At 31.9% G+C, this 19375-nt stretch overlaps 2 protein-coding genes across 2 annotated transcripts; both read left to right on the top strand.

The window, feature by feature from the left end:
- Positions 1-4168: 4168 nt before the first annotated feature.
- Positions 4169-8843, top strand: LOC129307295 (alpha-glucosidase-like). Its single transcript, XM_054948218.1, has 5 exons — positions 4169-4461; positions 5353-6047; positions 6387-6617; positions 6729-7366; positions 7788-8843. The coding sequence occupies exons 1-5, from the start codon at positions 4169-4171 to the stop codon at positions 8691-8693; spliced, it is 2763 nt and encodes a 920-aa protein (XP_054804193.1). The 3' UTR covers positions 8694-8843.
- A 1965-nt stretch (positions 8844-10808) lies between these two features.
- On the top strand, positions 10809-17863 carry LOC129306362 (alpha-glucosidase-like). Its single transcript, XM_054946915.1, has 5 exons — positions 10809-11158; positions 13974-14698; positions 15260-15490; positions 15608-16254; positions 16805-17863. Exons 1-5 carry the CDS (start codon positions 10920-10922, stop codon positions 17699-17701), a joined length of 2739 nt encoding a protein of 912 aa, XP_054802890.1. The 5' UTR covers positions 10809-10919; the 3' UTR covers positions 17702-17863.
- The last annotated feature ends 1512 nt before the right edge of the window (positions 17864-19375 follow it).

The following is a 19375-nucleotide window of genomic DNA, read 5'->3' as shown; positions in this document are numbered from 1 at the left end:
ATTTGTTTTTAACTTAATATTATATAAAAAAATTGACAATTGCTGATGATATGTAATTTAAAAACATTACTTTTAATTTTAATATTAATTTTATAAAGAATATATTTTTAATCTGGAAAAAAATATATTTTAAATGATAATAATTATATATAAATGTTTTTTGAAAGAAATTCTTTTATATATTTTTAAAAATATATTTGTAAAAATTTCTTTCAACCAATCCCTAACCGAGTGCTCGGGCGCCGACCGAACTTCACATTGGGCCTAGCAGGGGTGATGGGATCCCTTCCACATTCAGCCCTACTCACGGCCACAGGTGGGACAAGTCTGACTTTTCCGATGCAAATGTGCAGACCTGAACGCGTGGTGGGAGAAAAGCTCTCTCCTTTAGCTTCACTTCCAGAGCACTTTTTCTCCCCAGCCCTCTTCTCAGAATTTTTTAAACCAAACAAAACTTTCAACCATCCAATGAGCTTTTTACATCCCAATCTAGTTGGGATGCAAACCAAACACAGTCATTTCACCGGAAAACAAATCTCCGTCGCTGCCGCCACTGCCAAACTAACCGACGATGCGACGAGCCTCCTTCAAATGCCCTCACTTAGGCCTGTACAAAAATCCTTCAGTCCTGTTTGATCCTGTCCAATTCAAGACTAATCCGATTCTATTTCATCCGGATAAAAATTAATTTTTCAAAACTAAAAGAACCAAAAAGATCAGATTTTTTTTCATATTAAATTGGACAAGAGATCGAAGCATCTAGATCACTCAGTCCGATCCGATCATAAAAATTTATTCAATATAATTATAATTAACTTATTAATTATTATTATAATAAGTTAATTTATAATAATACTTAATAATTTTTTGTGTTTTATATTTGTGAAGTCATAAATATTGAGTAAAATTTAATGTAATGTACTCTAAATATATTAAAGATTGTTTAATGTTGTTTAATTTGAATTATTTATATTGTAATTAAAATATTTTTTCGTTATTGTTGGAGATTGTTGTTAATTTATAATTGTTATTATTGTGATAAATTTTATATGATTATAAGTAATTTTATTATGTTAATTAAGTTTATTATGTTAAAATAAATTGCTATATCTCCAAAATAAAAATAAAAAATAATAAAGTGAAGTACTAGATAAAACTATGATCAATTTCTAATCTTGTTGGATCAATCTGAAAATTTTCAGCTTTATATTATATGAGGATTAGATTAAATCATGAGTTACTTAACTCAATCTTTTTATGAAAAAAAATGAGACTTCAGTTTAGATCAATGTCATGTCGGGTTGGTTTTTTGTACAGCTGCGGCTCTTCTCCTAACCGCGCTTGAAAAATGTTGCTTGATCTCCTGCTCGGTTTCTTCTTTCTTTTTATTTTTTAAATTGCTACTCTCTTTAAGGGCATTTTAGTATTTTCACTCAAATAGATATTGTCCCTCCAAGACCATGGTCCCCTGAAATATTTAATTCAATCGTTGGGACTTCTGCCTGAATATTTGGACCTTTTGGTCCTTGCGCAAAATTGTACCCGGATTACTTCAGTTTTGTTTGTCTTATTTTTTATTTAATCATTATTTTTTAACAGCTGACAATTAAGATATTATGTTTATTTTTTATTTTGCATTCTTTAAAATTAAGTAAAAATATAAAATGTGGAAAATTATATGATTGATCTAGCTTAATGTTGAATAAACATTGTTGTATATGATTTAACATAATGATAAGTGGTTGATGATTCATTTTTCACAGCTCTTATACGATAATAAACCTTATATCACTGCTGGCTTAAAAAAAAAAAGAGCCTTATTTTATTTAGTGTGATTAGCTAAATAAATTGCACGGTGCAATTATATTTTATGAACAACAATTAAATACAGATTTTTAACTTTGACATATGAACGATTTTAATAATGTGAGAAGTTTATCTTTTCCCTTTTACATATTAAGGGAGATTCATATATACTCTCAGTATATGAAACTCCTTTTATTTGTTTGCATTGAACCTATGCCCAATTAGTTCGCGGCAAGCAATGAATCACAAAGACAACAGTCAGCTAGCTGGTAGTACATGATACTCTTTATTTCATGTATTACATTATTATCCCATACACTGCATAACAAGATATATTTGTGATAAAATCATAAATAGTGATAAAAAATAACCTTAATTTTATATAGTATATTGATTGATTAATATATATATCAAATTATAACATTTTTACAAAATTGTAGAATAAGATAGCTAGCCAATATTTTATCTCATCACAAAGTCATCATATTGTGGTATATCTGTATTAGCAGACTAATTAACGTTTCTAAATTTTTGTTCATTGTACATATATTAAATGTATTTAATTTTTTCTTCACTGAACAGTGAAGATATGCATTCTCTCTCTATTCATTGAACACATTAAAAAAAAAAACACACACACACATATCTCTCTCTCTCTCTCTCTATATATATATATATATATTTTTTTTTTTTTCAATGGAAAATCCAACGAATGTAAATCCCACACTCAATCACCAAAGTATATACACATACATGAACTACAATTAAAGCTGTCGCGTTCGATGATACATATAAGTTACACTCATAATAATAAAAATAATTTATTAATCAATCTTTTATTTTGGGGCATTAATCAAATCAATATTAATGTGACTTGTTTTTTAAGTTTCATGCAATGCATGAGAAAATGTACCTAATTAAATATAAAATCAACATAAGTATAATATTGAATCAAGAAAAGTTTTATCCAAAAAAATAATAATGCCATTTTGTACCAAAATTAATTTTTTTTAAAAGATATGAATCAGTTGAACCTGTATTTGATTATTAAGAAAACAAAATCATTAATTTCTATAATTTTCTCAGATTTTTCTTTTAATTTCTGTAGTTTTTTTAGTATTTTTAATTTTTATAAAAAGTGAAGACATTGAAACTATAAAGATTTAAGTAATAAACGTCACATAATCTTGTTAAAACTATAAGAATCGAAAACATTGGGAACAATTGAAAGAACTAAAAGCAAAACATAATGAAAATACATGGATTGATGATTATGTTTTTTCTTGATTATTTTCTTAGTTCGTTTGATCCATTTTTATTGATTCTTTTTTATTACAATTTTCAGATAAGTGTTTATACAAATTCATTAGATTTTTGGCTAACCTAGATAATTTTAAGTAATAACAATTGGGCAAAGTCTCCTTTTATTACTAGTAAACGGGGCATAAGCCCAAGCAAAACTATATAACAGTAGTAAATTGAAACCAGGGTGCATGTCACCACGGCAAGAGATCTCTCAAGCACTTTACACTCATAACTTTGATTAATGCCAAATTTGACGTGCCAATCTACACACATACTCTCTTTATTTTTATTTGTAGGAGAAAAAAGCTGTATCATATAATTTAAAAAAATTAATTAACTATATTAATTGTGTCTAAAAATAAAATACTTAAACCAAAATACCTTTCATTAATTGTGCCAATCAAGTTTTCATCAATTATTTCTTAAAATTGTGAATGATAAAATCATGAAGGGTAATTTAAGAAATTTGTAATAAATGTTTATTGAAAAATATGATTTTGCTTATATATATAAAAAAAAAGCTAAATGTAATAGTTTCTCTTATAAACAAGAACGAAGTGAGTAATGTTTTCCTGATAAATGTAATATCACTCTATCACCTACCATTTGCAGTGGTGATTTTCAGTATCTGTCTAATATGCCAATCGCCAATTGCTAATTACTTCTTATTACTTAACTTGTACAGTAGAATGCCAATAATTAATGGCTAATTAAACTCAGTTATTTGTTATATAATTATTTAAATAAACATAATAATATGATTCTTATCCAAATTGAATAAGTGATCTAGATCTTATCTCAATTAAACAAAAACATATAATGCTCATGTCTAGGATAAGCACCGAATTATTGATAGATGTGAGTAAATATGATGTTGTTGGTATTGTGCTAAAACCTATTTATTTGTTGTCTTATCAATCATTGAACTTTCTTATAAAATCCACTGTCGTTCCAATGTTTTTGCATATATATCATTGAATGATTCTGATGATTGGCATATTGGCCTTCATTTTCTAGTCTCATAAACAAAAGTCACTCTCGGCTTAATTTGGTGGCCATGGCTTCTATGAGTCATAAAAGAGCCACTTTGACTTCACTTCCCTCTGTCCTCTATGTCTCCATCTTTATCTGTGTTATTCTTTCTGGCTCTGTTGAATCTCATTCTCATTCTTCTTCTTTGTCAAGCTTTCATGGAAATGCAGAAAATGATGGAGAAGCTGTTGGCCATGGCTACACTGTTCAAAATGTGAGCAGTGATTCCTCAAATAAATCCTTGAGCGCTACTCTTAATCTCATCAATTCCTCCTCTGTTAATGGACCTGACATTCCTCATCTTGGCCTTACTGTCAGGTAATTTTACTGGATTAACAGTTGGGTTTTTTATAATTATTTTTGGAAAAATTACTCTGCATGCAGTTATGGTTTTCTTCAATTTTAAATTAAATCTATATAATTTACTTTGGTTTTAATTAAAACCTTATAGTTTGGTTGGTTAAATATGTTAACTCTAAGTATTAAAATTGTTGAATTTTTTATTTTAAAAAATTTTATATTTTTATTAAAATATTGCATAATTCTATAATTAATGACATAATGTGTAGTATTGAAAATTTTTACAATTAGATTATATTTTCTAAATAACTTTTATATACATAGAATTTTCATAAAAAATAATAAAAATATACAAATTGTACTGAATCAATTTTTTTTGCTAGCTAAAAGTGTTAAATCAATTTTTCTATAAATCTTAAAATTTATTTTGTTTGTGGAAAAGTTAACCATCTATTAATAATTTTAACCTTAAGGGACTTGTATATTTAGTCAATCAAACTATAAAAATTAGATTAAAATAAAATAAATTATAGAAACCTAATTCAAAATTAATAAAAATTAGAAGAACTTGTTAGTTAATTTTTTTATTTTTTAAAAAATTTTAAACTTAACTATCAGAAAGTTACAGTTAAAAATTTTGTTTCGATGAGCTGTAAACCTCATGTAATTAATTCTAAAATTATATAATCATTTAGTGAAAATATCAAATTCTGAATTTTTTTAAAATTTAAGTATTTCAATTTTTAAAAATTAAAAAAATTCAATTAAAGTAATATAAATTGTAGTGAACTACTAATTTAAAATTAAGTAAAAATGTAATGACATGCATGCTAATATTACCTTATTTTGGTAAGAAGGGTAATGTGCTGTCTTTTAATTTTTTGCATGTGCGTTGTTATGAGAACGCAGCTTTGAGACCCAAGATCGCTTGAGAGTGAGAATCACGGACGCTTCGAACCAAAGATGGGAAATCCCTCAAGAATTGATTCCTCGTCAATCTCACTCTCCTCAGAATCTATCTTCGCTTCCCTCACAACTACAATTTTCAGTCACCGATCCCAACTCAGACCTCATCTTCACCCTCCATAACACCACTCCTTTTGGCTTCACGATCGCTCGCAAATCCTCCAACAATACCATTTTCGACACTTCTCCAAACCCTGAAAATTCATCGACATTTGTCGTCTTCAAGGACCAGTACCTTCAGATTTCTTCCTCGTTGCCCATAAACGGGTCCTCTTTGTACGGTCTTGGAGAGCACACGAAGAATACCTTCAAGCTCCTACCCAGTCAAACCCTTACATTGTGGAATGCCGACATTGCTAGCTCCAATCTTAATCAAAACCTTTATGGGTCTCACCCGTTTTACATGGATGTTCGTTCTCCCTCTTCTGATGGACAAGTCAAGGCTGGGACCACTCATGGGGTTTTGCTGCTCAACAGTAATGGAATGGACATAATCTATGATGGTGATCGTATCACCTACAAAATCATCGGAGGGATTCTTGACCTTTACTTTTTCGCCGGACCCACGCCGGAGTTGGTGATGGAGCAGTATACAGAACTCATTGGCCGCCCTGCTCCGATGCCGTACTGGTCCTTTGGTAAGTAATAGATTGATTATTAAGATTTAATTTTGTACTTGCTTGGTCACATGCATGTTTGGTTTGGTCATATATTCTACGAAGGTAGACACTTCACAAGTTTTATTCTTGTCTAGTATTTAACACGTTGCATCTCAAGTTCATGCCAGCTTTTACAATTTGCATGCTGATTACAACCTATTAAGAAGCACTGCTAATTGGAATTTGTATTACACATAAGGTAGAAGAAAATACAAAAACTATTAAGATGTCAAATGTAAATTGAAATTGCATATATATTTATTAGTCCATAGTGTACTATCTATGCTGACCCACATGGTTATGACCTTTTTTATGAAGGCTTTCATCAATGTCGCTATGGCTACATGAATGTGAGTGATCTTGAGTTTGTCGTTGCTAATTATACAAAGACAGGCATACCTCTCGAAGTAATGTGGACAGATATTGATTACATGGAAGCTTATAAGGATTTCACATTTGATCCCATCAACTTTCCATTAGATAAGATGAAAACTTTTGTTGACACTCTTCACAAAAATGGTCAGAAATATGTTGTAATCGTGGATCCAGGTACTTTCCTTTGAGACTACGTTTTGTTTTGTTTTTTTAAATTAAAAGTTACTCTATTTTTGTTTGTGGATGTATCATTATCTTATTATTCTAAGAAAAATTTATCAACAGGTATTGGTGTAAATGAGACATATGAAACCTACAAAAGAGGTTTGAAGGATGATATCTACATAAAGCGCAATGGAACCAATTATTTAGGTCAAGTGTGGCCTGGACAAGTTTTCTTCCCTGACTTTTTTAATCCACGCAGTGATGCATTTTGGGAAGGGGAAATCAAAACATTTCTTGACCTTCTTCCTGTTGATGGTCTTTGGCTTGATATGAATGAGATAGCCAATTTCATCACTTCACCTCCCATTGATTCTTCTAATCTTGACAACCCTCCTTACAAGATTAACAATGGTCGATCCATAAATGAGAGGACTGCTCCAGCAACATGTTTGCACCATGGAAACATCACTGAGTATGATGCCCACAACTTGTTTGGACTCTTAGAGTCCAGAGCAACTAATAAGGCTTTAACAAATATAACTGGGAAAAGGCCATTCATTCTCAGTAGATCAACTTTTGTCAGCTCGGGCAAGTATGCAGCCCACTGGACAGGAGATAATGGTGCTTCGTGGAATGATTTGGCATACTCAATACCATCCATCTTAAATTTTGGAATCTTTGGAATCCCAATGGTAGGAGCAGATATCTGTGGTTTCAAAGGAAGTACAAACGAAGAACTTTGTCGCCGCTGGATCCAGGTAAAATTTGCAATTTTGTTGTTCTTCAAATGGTATTTTATTTTTGACTGCAGAAAAAAGGAAAACAAGAATGTTATGTCGTTCATCTGCAGAAGTATCATCGTTGTTATGGCATATTGAAATAATTTTTTCTTGCCTCAGTTCTTTTACAGAGAAAGTACGCTTTTTTTTTGGGGGGGGGGGAATGGATAGTTGTTTCTCTTGCACGATAGTCATATTTCTTGACAATGAATAGTTGCTTCTATTGTAGACAATATTACTTGTTAATGTGTCAAAAAAGTATTCATTCATAAAGTGAATATATTTCCTTGGCTTTTTCTTTGTCACTTCTGCATTATTTAGAGGCTTTATTTATGAAACGTAAAACTATTCAGTCTTGTGGAAGTTCATCAATTAATTTCCTTATCATGTCCTCGTGCAGTTAGGGGCATTTTACCCCTTTGCCAGAGATCATTCAGACAAAAGTTCAAATCGTCAAGAGCTCTATCTTTGGGATTCAGTTGCTGCATCAGCTAAAAAAGTGCTTGGTCTTCGTTATCGCCTTCTCCCTTACTTCTACACATTAATGTACGAAGCACATGTGAGCGGGATACCCATTGCACGACCCCTTTTCTTTTCATTCCCAGAGGATGTGGCAACCTATGAAATAAACACACAATTTTTACTTGGTAAAGGGGTGCTGGTGTCACCTGTTGTAACATCAGGAGCAACCACTGTCGAAGCTTATTTCCCGGCGGGAAATTGGTTCAACCTCTTCAATATCTCAAACTCATCAGTGACCGTGGAAACAGGAAAGAATGTGACACTTGATGCCCCGCCCGATCTCATAAACGTTCATGTTCATGAAGGTAGCATTTTGGCTATGCAAGGTGAAGCCAATACAACCGATGCTGCACGAAAGACGCCCTTCGAGCTTTTGGTTGTTGTTGGTAGCAGCAGAAACAGTTCAGGGCAAGTATATTTGGATGATGGAGAGTCACTTGACATGGGAGGAGGGAATGGAAATTGGACACTGGTAAGATTCAATGGTGCTTTGTCCAATAACAATAGTGTTTTTGTTGCATCTGAAGTCACTAATGGGAGCTTTGCTCTGGAGCAAAAGTGGATTATAAATAAAGTAACTTTCGTAGGGATACCTAGTGGTAATGAGACTTTGAACACTAGGAATTGGGATAACAAAAAGCTGCGCATTGTGAAGGAAGCAAGCACAGAGGAAAAAGCAGTTGTGAAGATATTAGACAGTTCCAATCAGTTTGTTACTATTGAAGTTTCAAACTTGACTCTGCCTATTGGAAAGGCATTCAAGGTGGAACATGAGATCCCTTGAAGGGCATTGTATCCATAAAATCCACTTTTAGGTTACACCATAAGGTTCTTATTTTGTGTTCTTTTGCTTTCAGAAAGAATAATAATGGATGACGAGTTAGATGTTCTACTTATCTTTTACTATAAATAATAATAAATGTGGGTCAGGCATTGTTTCTGTTCAATGCCATTTATTTAGTATTGTTCTGCTTAAATCCTGATTTTGTTATTATCTTTTTGTTGTATTATCTGCTACCTAATTTTAAAGCGTATTATTATGTATTATTAATGGGAAAAAATGCGCTAAATGGTTGGATATAAGGTTCATAAGTCATAACGAAAAGTGGGGAAAATAATTGAGGTACTAGTATTACTTTCCATGCTAAATTCATTAGAATTCAAAATAAAATATATTTTTTTTTGCAGTGATTTTGATTTGACTCTAATTCATTTCATTCATAATTAAACACATTTTTCTTTACTGATATATAAATTTTGACATTAAATTTGAAGACTCTAAATTTAAAACACCTATACTAGAAGGATTAAAATTTCGAAATAGTTCGGGGTGGTCAAAGACCAGTTGTTAAAGTGAAAACCAAGATATGGATGCGTATTTCTTTCACGAGAATTAAACCTTCTGCTTAAACCAGCTATTATCAATGATTTCAAAGAAAACTTAAACACAAACGTTTTCATTTACTTGAAAACAGTTTTTCAAGACGAAACTTGTGTATAAAATTTTGAAAAGAGAACCAAGTCAAAGACTCTAAATTAAAAACATGGGCAAAAAGTCAAAAAAATTCATAAAGTAATCAACAATGGACACTCAATATTTTAAAGTGACGAAAAAAATAAAAATACCCATAATATTATATGGATGGGTGCAAAAGTAACTAAACTGTTAATTTTGATTTAACACCATTAACTTTGATCGTTAAATGCTGATTGTGCATGCCACATGTCAGTCTTTGCTGATGTGGATTAAAAAAGGGGCAAAAATACCCACGAAGTCATCGGCCATGAGCAAAAATATCCATAACGTTACTAGAATTGGTACAAAAGTGACCAATACATCCAATCCATTAAATATTAACTGTTTATTTGACAACTAAGTAAAAGTTGACTATTCTTTCATTGATGTAGAGAAAAAATATTTTTAGATGAATTTTTATGGATGTTGATCGATCATTGTATGAGTACTTATAATATTACTTTAATAGATATAATAGTGACCAATTTATTAAAATCAATGCCATATAATTTCTTTCCATCATCACGTATCTCGCTCCTTTCTTTTCTCCCTATTTCTTGTCTGTAAAACTTGAGATTTAACATAGTAAGATAGGTTGTTCAAAATCGAAGATCAAGACTGAGCATATTTAACTTAAGAACATTGTCACAACCTTAAGCAATTGCATTCACGATAGATTCAAAATTTTCAAATGATTTTCACCACTATTGCAAAAAAAAAAGCAATTTAATTTGATATTTAGTCAAAATGACATTTTCTCACATGATAGTTATGCAATAACTGATTAACTTTCAGAGAATTTCATCTAGGAATATTTTTTATCTACGTCAGCGAAAAATAATCAACTTCTACTTAGTTGTCAGTTAAACAGTCAATATTTAAGGGATTGGATGTATTGATCACTTTTACACTAATTCTGGTAACGTTATGAGTATTTTTGCTCCTGGCAAATGACTTCGTGAGTATTTTTGCCCCTTTTTTAGTCTACGTCAGTAAAGACTGACACGTGGCATGTATAGTCAGCATTTAACGGTCAAAGTTAACGATATTAAGTCAAAGTTAACGATCTGATTACTTTTGCACCCATCCATATAACGTTATGGGTATTTTTACCCTTTTCGTCACTTTATGATACTTGGTGCTCGTCGCTGACTATTTTGTGAGTACTTTTATCCCTTTGCTCTAAAAACGTTTACACTAGATAAAATTTTAAATCTTAAAATTATTTTTGGGAGGCGGAAGAGCTTTTTCTTTTTTCTTTTTAAAATAAAAACCATATGTATATATTTGTTGGTTTGAATAAGCAATAACTACTGATACGATCTCTCACTCATCTATCAGTCAACTTGCAGACAAAACCTCCTCCGTTGCTTCCAACATTTTTGCATATATCATTATTTAAATATATTGTAGATAGGCCGTCGATTGTTTTCTATCCTCATCGCTATTCACTCATCACCACTCACACAAAAGCAACTTTAATTAGAAGATGCCATGGATTCTGCAAGCTTCTTCTTCGTCTTCTTCTGCCTCATCTTATTCGTTGGCTCTGTGAAACCAGATTCTTCTTCTTCGTCTTCGTCGCAGAAAGCAGAAGAAGGTGTGGGCTATGGCTACACCATTGGAAGTGTGAGCAGTGATGTGTCGCGGAGATCTTTGATTGCCATTCTTGATCTCATCAAGGCCTCCCCTGTTTTCGGACCTGATATTCCTCGTCTCTCCCTTGCAGCCAGGTAAGTCAACCATCCACTTCATTTTTTTCAAAAATCGGATGAGAAATTGATTTTTTTTTTAATTTTAACTTTTTTTATAACTTTTTTTTAATTAGAGAGAGGTAGGCATTAATTAGCTGAGAGTAATTATTTTTTAATTTATCTTTATTTATAACTTTCTTTTTGAATTAGAGGAACAAGCATTGATGATTTGATGTTTATAAGTGGGATTGAATTGACAACCGGCTACTTAGCATTAGGTTATAAAACTACTTGAGACCTTATTAATAACTAAAGTTTATAATTTCTGTTGCATAATTAATTTGTACTTACTACTCTCTCTAATGTTGTTTATAAGGCAGCAAAATAAGATTTTTTATCCTATTTATAAATCTTATTATTAAATTTTTATTAAAAATTTATCTTTTTACCTTCCATGATGGAAAAGACATTATTAATATATATATATATATTTATTTAACAAGAGTAAAATTAAAAATTTATTTAATTTTTACATATAATTAAGATATTTTAAGATTTTTCATAATTTTGGTGAAAATATATTAAAGATGACTTATAAATAGACTAAATAAGTAATATAGAAATAAAATACTCAAATATACAAATAATAAGAAGGTACTGATTCTTAAGGAGATTAGGCTAAGCATGATCTAGGATGGGCAGATATGTCATTTTCCCAAAAAAAAAAAATCAAAATGACAAAACAAATCAAGAAACCAGAAAATAATTGTCATTTTTTTTTATAATTGGAGTATTTTATTTTCATTATGCCCAAATGTCATTTCTCATATATTTACTGCTTCTTTTGTTTTCAAATATAAAACGGACTATCATGTATTATCTTTGTTAAAAAATATAAGATATTTTTTAAAAAGTTGGATGTTAAAATATATAAGATATTTTTAATCTTTTAAGATTTAATTATTATCTTTTTTTAAAAAATACCTTATTAATAATGACTTTATATTTATTGTTGAGTGTTTAATAGGGGTAAATATGAAAAGATAGAGTTAATTAAAAAATAAGTAATTATTTTATTGAAGAATAAAATTTAATTAAAAATATCTTATATTTTTTTTAAAAAATATATTTTTATTTTTATTTATAATTAAGGTATACATCTATTTTTAAATTTTCCATGCAAGAGCACATGATATTTTCGAGATTTTGTGGCACAATATTGATTTAATATTTTTTAATTTAGTGCAATGTCACCTCGATGTGACAATTTCACCATGTTGACCCGTATATTTTTATATGGCATCTGCATCATTTTTTTTCTTTGAAGAAAAATTCCTAATTTTTTAAGTAGGTCCCACGTCTCACTATCCACATTTCACGTCTTCTTCCTCCTCCCCATTTCTACTCGATTCTGATCACAGCTACTAAACCAATGTTATGGCTAAAGCAAGAGTGGTGGAGCAAGCGCAAACGAAGCTCGACCAAACGAATAGACCAACAAAATAAAAATGAAAATCCAAAAACGAAAATGAAAACTTTTGGACGAGAGAAATTAAGAAATCAAACCAAAGGAACGAACTCGGCCACGAAAAGAGCAAAATCAAATTCAAAATCAAGCACCAGAGAACAAAACCAAATAATCCCAAAGCCAGCAATTAGATGAGACAAAACACAAAATAAATCGCAAGCCAACAATAAATTTAGGAAAACACGATGACATTGGGCGAACTACAGGTGGTGCCTTATACCTTCCTAAAATGTCAGCCAAGTCACTGGGGATTAGAACTATCGCTGCCACGGTCACTAACAACACCAACATCAGGGATGAGAACACACACAACTTGTTGAAGTTTTCAGTAAATGTAATGTTCAACATGTTCGGTTTTTGCAATCACACTCCTTATCACTGTAATTGCTTGACTTCTCAAGATCATGATGGCAAGAAATCCTAAGAGTGGGATCTGAAGATGAAGCCACAGAGGTGAGATTGGGCGCGAAAGGTTATTGTTCACAACAACGTTGGGATAGATAATTGCGTTGTTATTGGCGCTAAGAAGATGGTTTCTCCCTTGGAAGAAGAAGCAATCTCGCATAATGTATTGATGAGGGTGGCATTATCGCTAACTGATTCGCCTTCCATGGTCAAAGAACGACCAAGTTGAAGTGAAGATGGTGATGAAGCCAAGGAGAGAGAGAAGAAAGACAGAGGAAGATGGATGGAGAAGAGGATATGGCTTTCGGACGAAGTGGAAGTGGGGCAGAGGAGAGAAGATGATTAGGTGGCATTAATAGGTGAGCCTATTTGACATGTGACATGCCACTTCGACATTTTACAGTCAAACTGATGGTCAAATATTTGCATTAATATCGACAGAGGATGATATTATATCATTTCAATAAAAAGGTTAGGATGATATTGTATAAAAAAAAACTTGAAAATATCACGTGACATTGTGTGCAAATTTTGAGAGTAGATTTATATCTTAATTTTTTTATTTATAAATAAATTACATATTTTAAAAAGTATTTATCACATTTTTTTTAAATTATCCTTCATAACATTATTGTTTATTTTTATTAGATAATATTTTTATTAATTATAAGAATAATTTAATTTAAATTTTTCAATTTTTAACATAATTATTATATTTCACTAATTTTATTAAATTGCATGATTTAATTATTTTTTTATTTAAAAATAAAGGAGTCAGTTGGGAGGGAGTGAAGAAGAAAACAAAGGAGTACGTGCGGAAATAAAGATATATATATATATATATATTTTTTTTTTTGTGTTTATTTGGTTGGGTTCGGTTGCACTTTCATACTACTACACATGCAATGTTCTTTTCTGCAGTTTTGAGAGCAAAGATTACGTCAGAGTAAGGATCACCGACGCAGCGAAGCAAAGATGGGAAATCCCAAAAGAAGTGATTTCTCGTCGTTCCTTTTTCCCTCACCGTTCTCTCTCTGTTCAAAATCTGTCTTCCCGCCTCAACCGACATCGCTCACAATCACAACTTTCCTTGATTCATCCTAACTCAGACCTAATCTTCACCCTCCACAACACCACCCCATTTGGATTCACGGTCACTCGCAAATCCTCAAACGACGTCATCTTCGACGCATCCCCAAACCCAGAAAACTCATCGACGTTTCTCATCTTCAAAGACCAGTACCTTCAACTCTCTTCATCGTTACCCAAAAATAGGGCCTCTTTGTACGGTCTTGGAGAGCACACCAGAAGTTCCTTCAAGATCCAACCCAATCAGATCCTTACATTGTGGAATGCTGACATTGCTAGCTCCAATCTCGATCAAAACCTTTATGGGTCTCACCCGTTTTACATGGATGTTCGTTCTCCTTCTGCTGTTGGAAGAGTCAAGGCTGGGACAACTCATGGGGTTTTGCTGCTCAACAGTAATGGAATGGACATAATCTATGATGGTGATCGTATCACTTACAAGGTCATCGGAGGGATTCTTGATCTTTACTTTTTTGCTGGACCCACGCCGGAGCTGGTGATGGAGCAGTACACTGAGCTCATTGGCCGCCCTGTTCCAATGCCATATTGGTCCTTTGGTAAGTGATAAAACTATATGATGATTTATTAATTATATTTTCTGGATTGCGTGTTTTTTTATACTATATGAAGTTGTATCCTTATCCTGCATTAAACATGGTGCAGTTTTTTTTTTTTTTAAGAATATTATAATCATGTTCTGTGCTTTGTTTTTGTCCTCGTATTGTGTTCTTGTCAGTCGCTATGCTTATTAAGTAACCTTCAGGAAATATGAATATAACGTATATGCTGATTAGAACCGGTTAAAATTTTCTGTAGTTTGAATTTATAGTACCTTATTTGTATTACATCACACAAGGTAGAAGAAAAAATATAAAAACTCTAAGGACATAAACCAAAAAAGTATTTATTTTTTTTCTTTTATATGGGATTTTATAAATATAGGCAAAGAAGATAGCAAGGCTATATATGGTTTTCTCGTGTCCTAGAAAGGATTTTGAAAGATAGCAAGACCATACACTAGGCTGAGATTAGGAGTTTGCATGTGAATTAAAGTTGTCTGTTTATTTATCATAGTACTTTCTTTGCTAATCCTAATGGTTATGACATCTTTGGTGAAGGCTTTCATCAATGTCGTTATGGCTACAAGAATGTAGGTGAGCTTGAGTATGTCGTTGCTAATTATGCAAAAGCAGGCATTCGCCTCGAAGTAATGTGGACAGATATTGATTACATGGATGGGTATAAGGATTTTACACTTGATCCCATCAACTTTCCACTAGATAAGATGAGAAAGTTTGTTAACGCTCTTCACCAGAATGGTCAGAAATATGTTCTCATTTTGGATCCAGGTACTTTCCTTTTAGAACTAGACAGTTTTTTTTTTTTTTTTTAGCAAAAAATTACTCTTTTTCATTTTTGTGGAAGTATTTTTGTACATTATTAATCCAAGGTAAATTTATAAACAGGTATCAGTGTAAACAAGACATATGAAACATTTATTAGAGGTTTGCAGGATGATATATACATAAAGCGTAGTGGAATCAATTATTTGGGTGAAGTTTGGCCTGGGCTAGTTTACTTCCCTGACTTTTTAAATCCACTCAGTCAAACATTTTGGGGTGGGGAAATCAAATTATTTCATAACCTTCTTCCTTTTGACGGCCTTTGGCTTGACATGAATGAGGTATCCAATTTCATCACTTCACCCCCCATTCCATTTTCTAACCTTGATAACCCTCCTTACAAGATCAATAATGCTGGAATTCGACGACCTATAAATAATAAGACAATTCCAGCAACATGTTTACACTACGGTAACATCACCGAGTATGATGCGCACAACTTTTATGGACTCATGGAGTGCAAAGTGACACACAAGGCCTTAATTGATGCAATTGGTAGAAGGCCATTCATTCTTAGTAGATCAACTTTTGTAAGCTCAGGCAAGTATACAGCCCACTGGACAGGAGATAATGCTGCTACATGGAATGATTTGGCATATTCAATACCGTCCATCTTAAATTTCGGAATCTATGGAATCCCAATGGTTGGAGCAGATATATGTGGCTTCTCAGGAAATACAACTGAAGAACTTTGTCGGCGTTGGATCCAGGTAGAATTTCTAGGCTAAATGACATTGATTTTTCATCATTTTGTTATTCTTTGAATGATATTTTATTCAAGTGACGGAAAAAGAAAAAAAAGGAATGTTTTGTCATTCATCTGCTGGAGTATTGTCTCTCCACTATAAGGAATAATTATTTTCGTTGCCTCATCTCTTTCTTTCTTTCTTTCTTTCTTTTTTTTTTTTTATTTTGCAAGAAAAATGTGGTTATCTTTGAATGAATGATTGTATCTATTGAGCCTGGTAACACTTAATAGATATTTTCTTGATAATGTAGCTCTCCATTAATGCTATAGGGGGCCCTATCTGTTTTGATATCATTGTAAATTACATTGCCTATGAATGTGTCAAGAAGTATTTATTCACTATTTGCATATATTTTTTATGCTCTTTCTCTTTCATTTTCACAGTATTTAGTTGCCTTCGGAGTCAAACTCTTACATCTCATAAAAATTAAATTATTATGCCTTTGATCTTAAATCCTTTTCAAGTTTCCGCATGCGAGTATAACTAAGCTTCATTCTTTTGGCTGGTGCAGTTAGGAGCCTTTTACCCCTTTGCAAGGGATCATTCAAGCATAGGTACGATTCATCAAGAGCTTTATATTTGGCCTTCAGTTGCTGCATCAGCTAGAAAAGTGCTTGGTCTTCGTTATCGCCTTCTCCCTTACTTTTACACATTAATGTATGAAGCGCATGTAAAAGGGATCCCAATTTCGCGACCCCTTTTCTTTTCATTTCCAGAGGATGTCACAACTTACGATATAAGTTCACAATTTCTTCTTGGTAAAGGAGTGATAGTTTCGCCTGTACTAAAGCCAGGAGCAATCACCATCGATGCTTATTTCCCCAAAGGAAGTTGGTTTGACCTCTTCAATATGTCAAACTCAGTGACTGTCGAAACAGGAAGGATTGTAAGGCTTGACGCGCCACCAGATCACATAAATGTTCATGTTCATGAAGGGAATATTTTGGCTTTGCAAGGTGGAGCCATGACAACAGACGCTGCACGCAAGACACCATTCGAACTTTTGGTTGTTGTTAGTCTCAGCCAAAACAGTTCTGGGCAAGTATATTTGGATGATGGGGACACAGTTCACATGGGGGTACGGAAAGGACAGTGGACACTGGTAAAATTTTATGGTGCATTACAAAATAATAGCGTTTTTGTTTCATCTGAAGTCACAAATGGGAGGTTTGCTCTTGACCAAGGGTGGATCATAAATAGAGTAATTTTCTTAGGGATACCTAATGGAACGAGTTTGAACAGCAGGAGCTGGAAAACCAAACAGGTGAGCATTTCGAAAGGATCAAACACTGAACAGGCAGTTGTGAAGGGACAATATGAGAGTTCCAATCAGTTTATTATCATTCAAGTTTCTGAATTGTCTCTTCTTATTGGAGAGGAATTTGAGTTAGAAATTGTAGTTCCCTGAATGGAATTTGATTAAAATCATACTTGGTGGCACATGGCTGTGCATTTTCCCATTGCTTGAACATCAGTGACGCTCTGAATTTGTTAGCTTATGCTTTCAAAATGGATAGATAGTAAATCTTGTTATCAGAATGGTTATGGATCTCAAATAATTTTCTATTCTCATGCGTTTCGTCCGTCTAGTAGAGGTGATCCTTCCCTACTATTTCTCATAATTTGGGTTTAGTCGCTGTGTGCACTTAATCTGTTAATAGTATCAACAGAATACCTTGAAATCCTTGACCAGTGTTGTAAAGGATCATCCGAGTGCGATGGTGATGATTTTAACCATGTTCGGTGCACTTAAGATATGATGGTACTTATTAATACAATCATACAAGTATGGTCGTTTTGTACATGAGAAGAGTTTCCCTTAATTTTTTCTCAACGACTATTATAAATGCCCATTTACAATGAATATTGAAAAACATAATTGTTGGTTCCTATAGTTTTAATGTGTTTTGGTACAAGTCTTTGTAGTGTTTTTTGTTACTTTAGGTCTCTAATTTATCTCATATGTAACCCTAATCCCTCAATTTTTGAATTTGCCCAAAAGAATGATAAGTTAGTACTAAAAAATGTTAATCATGCTGACTTGTGACTAATGTGGTGGAATTATGATTTAACATATTAAAACTTGAAACATAAAACAGAATAGGGTGAATAACACTGTTAATTTGTTGAATCATAATTTGACCTCAGGATAGATTAATAACATTAGTCAGAGTTCAATATATTTAACTCTGTTAGTGTCATTTCATCATCCTTATAAGCTTAATTAAAAATAGAAGGATTTTGTTATTTATACTGTTAATGATATCAAGCAATAATGATATAAAGAAAGCAGAGAACACTGTTGATGATTTTGTTATTTATACCTTTAGGGCTTTAATTGTGTGTTTAGATTAAAAAATTTACAACTGATGTTAATAAATTGAGATTAGAAAAAAAAGTCTGTGATTGTAACATGATTTATATTTGGATACTTTTTTTTTTAACAAACTAAAATTCATTTGGATGATTTGATTCAAAAGTATGTTTAGATGTATAATGAGAAAAAAAGACATGAATTTTATGAGATATATATATATATATATATATATATTTGTGATTTGTTTAATATTTTTAGAAAAAAATATTTAACTTTAACTTTATAAATTAAAAATCTTAATTTTAAAGAGGTAGAATGAAATGATAAATTATGTTTATAACTATTGAAAAAAAATAATTAAAGTATTTTTTTTAGAAAGCAAAAAATAATTTTTCATGATAAAAAATCTATCTTTTATGAATAAAAAAATAAAAAAGACATATTAAAAAAATCCTCCCTAATCTTATCCTAAAACAAAATCTTATCTCATATATATATATATATATATTAAAATCATATCTATAATGTTCCTAAAAGAAATTATATATGCAATTAAAAAAATTAGCTTGGCCACTCAATTGGTAAAACAGAACCAACATAGAACACATATTTGACGAGCAATAACAAGAACAGTGGACGATAGCAAGGGAGAATTTCTAATCGGAGACCTTGTTGCATAAATCAGTGATAGTGTTGCAAAAAAAAAAAAAAAACGAAGGGAGTCCAAAAAACATATTAGAGTCAACGACAGACAAGTGAAGAGAG

Source organism: Prosopis cineraria, unplaced genomic scaffold (genome assembly GCF_029017545.1).
Source record: "Prosopis cineraria cultivar Desert tree isolate PC_DT_omini unplaced genomic scaffold, ASM2901754v1 PC3, whole genome shotgun sequence".
Taxonomy (NCBI): domain Eukaryota; kingdom Viridiplantae; phylum Streptophyta; class Magnoliopsida; order Fabales; family Fabaceae; genus Prosopis; species Prosopis cineraria.
This window is presented reverse-complemented; position numbering and strand designations above follow the sequence as displayed.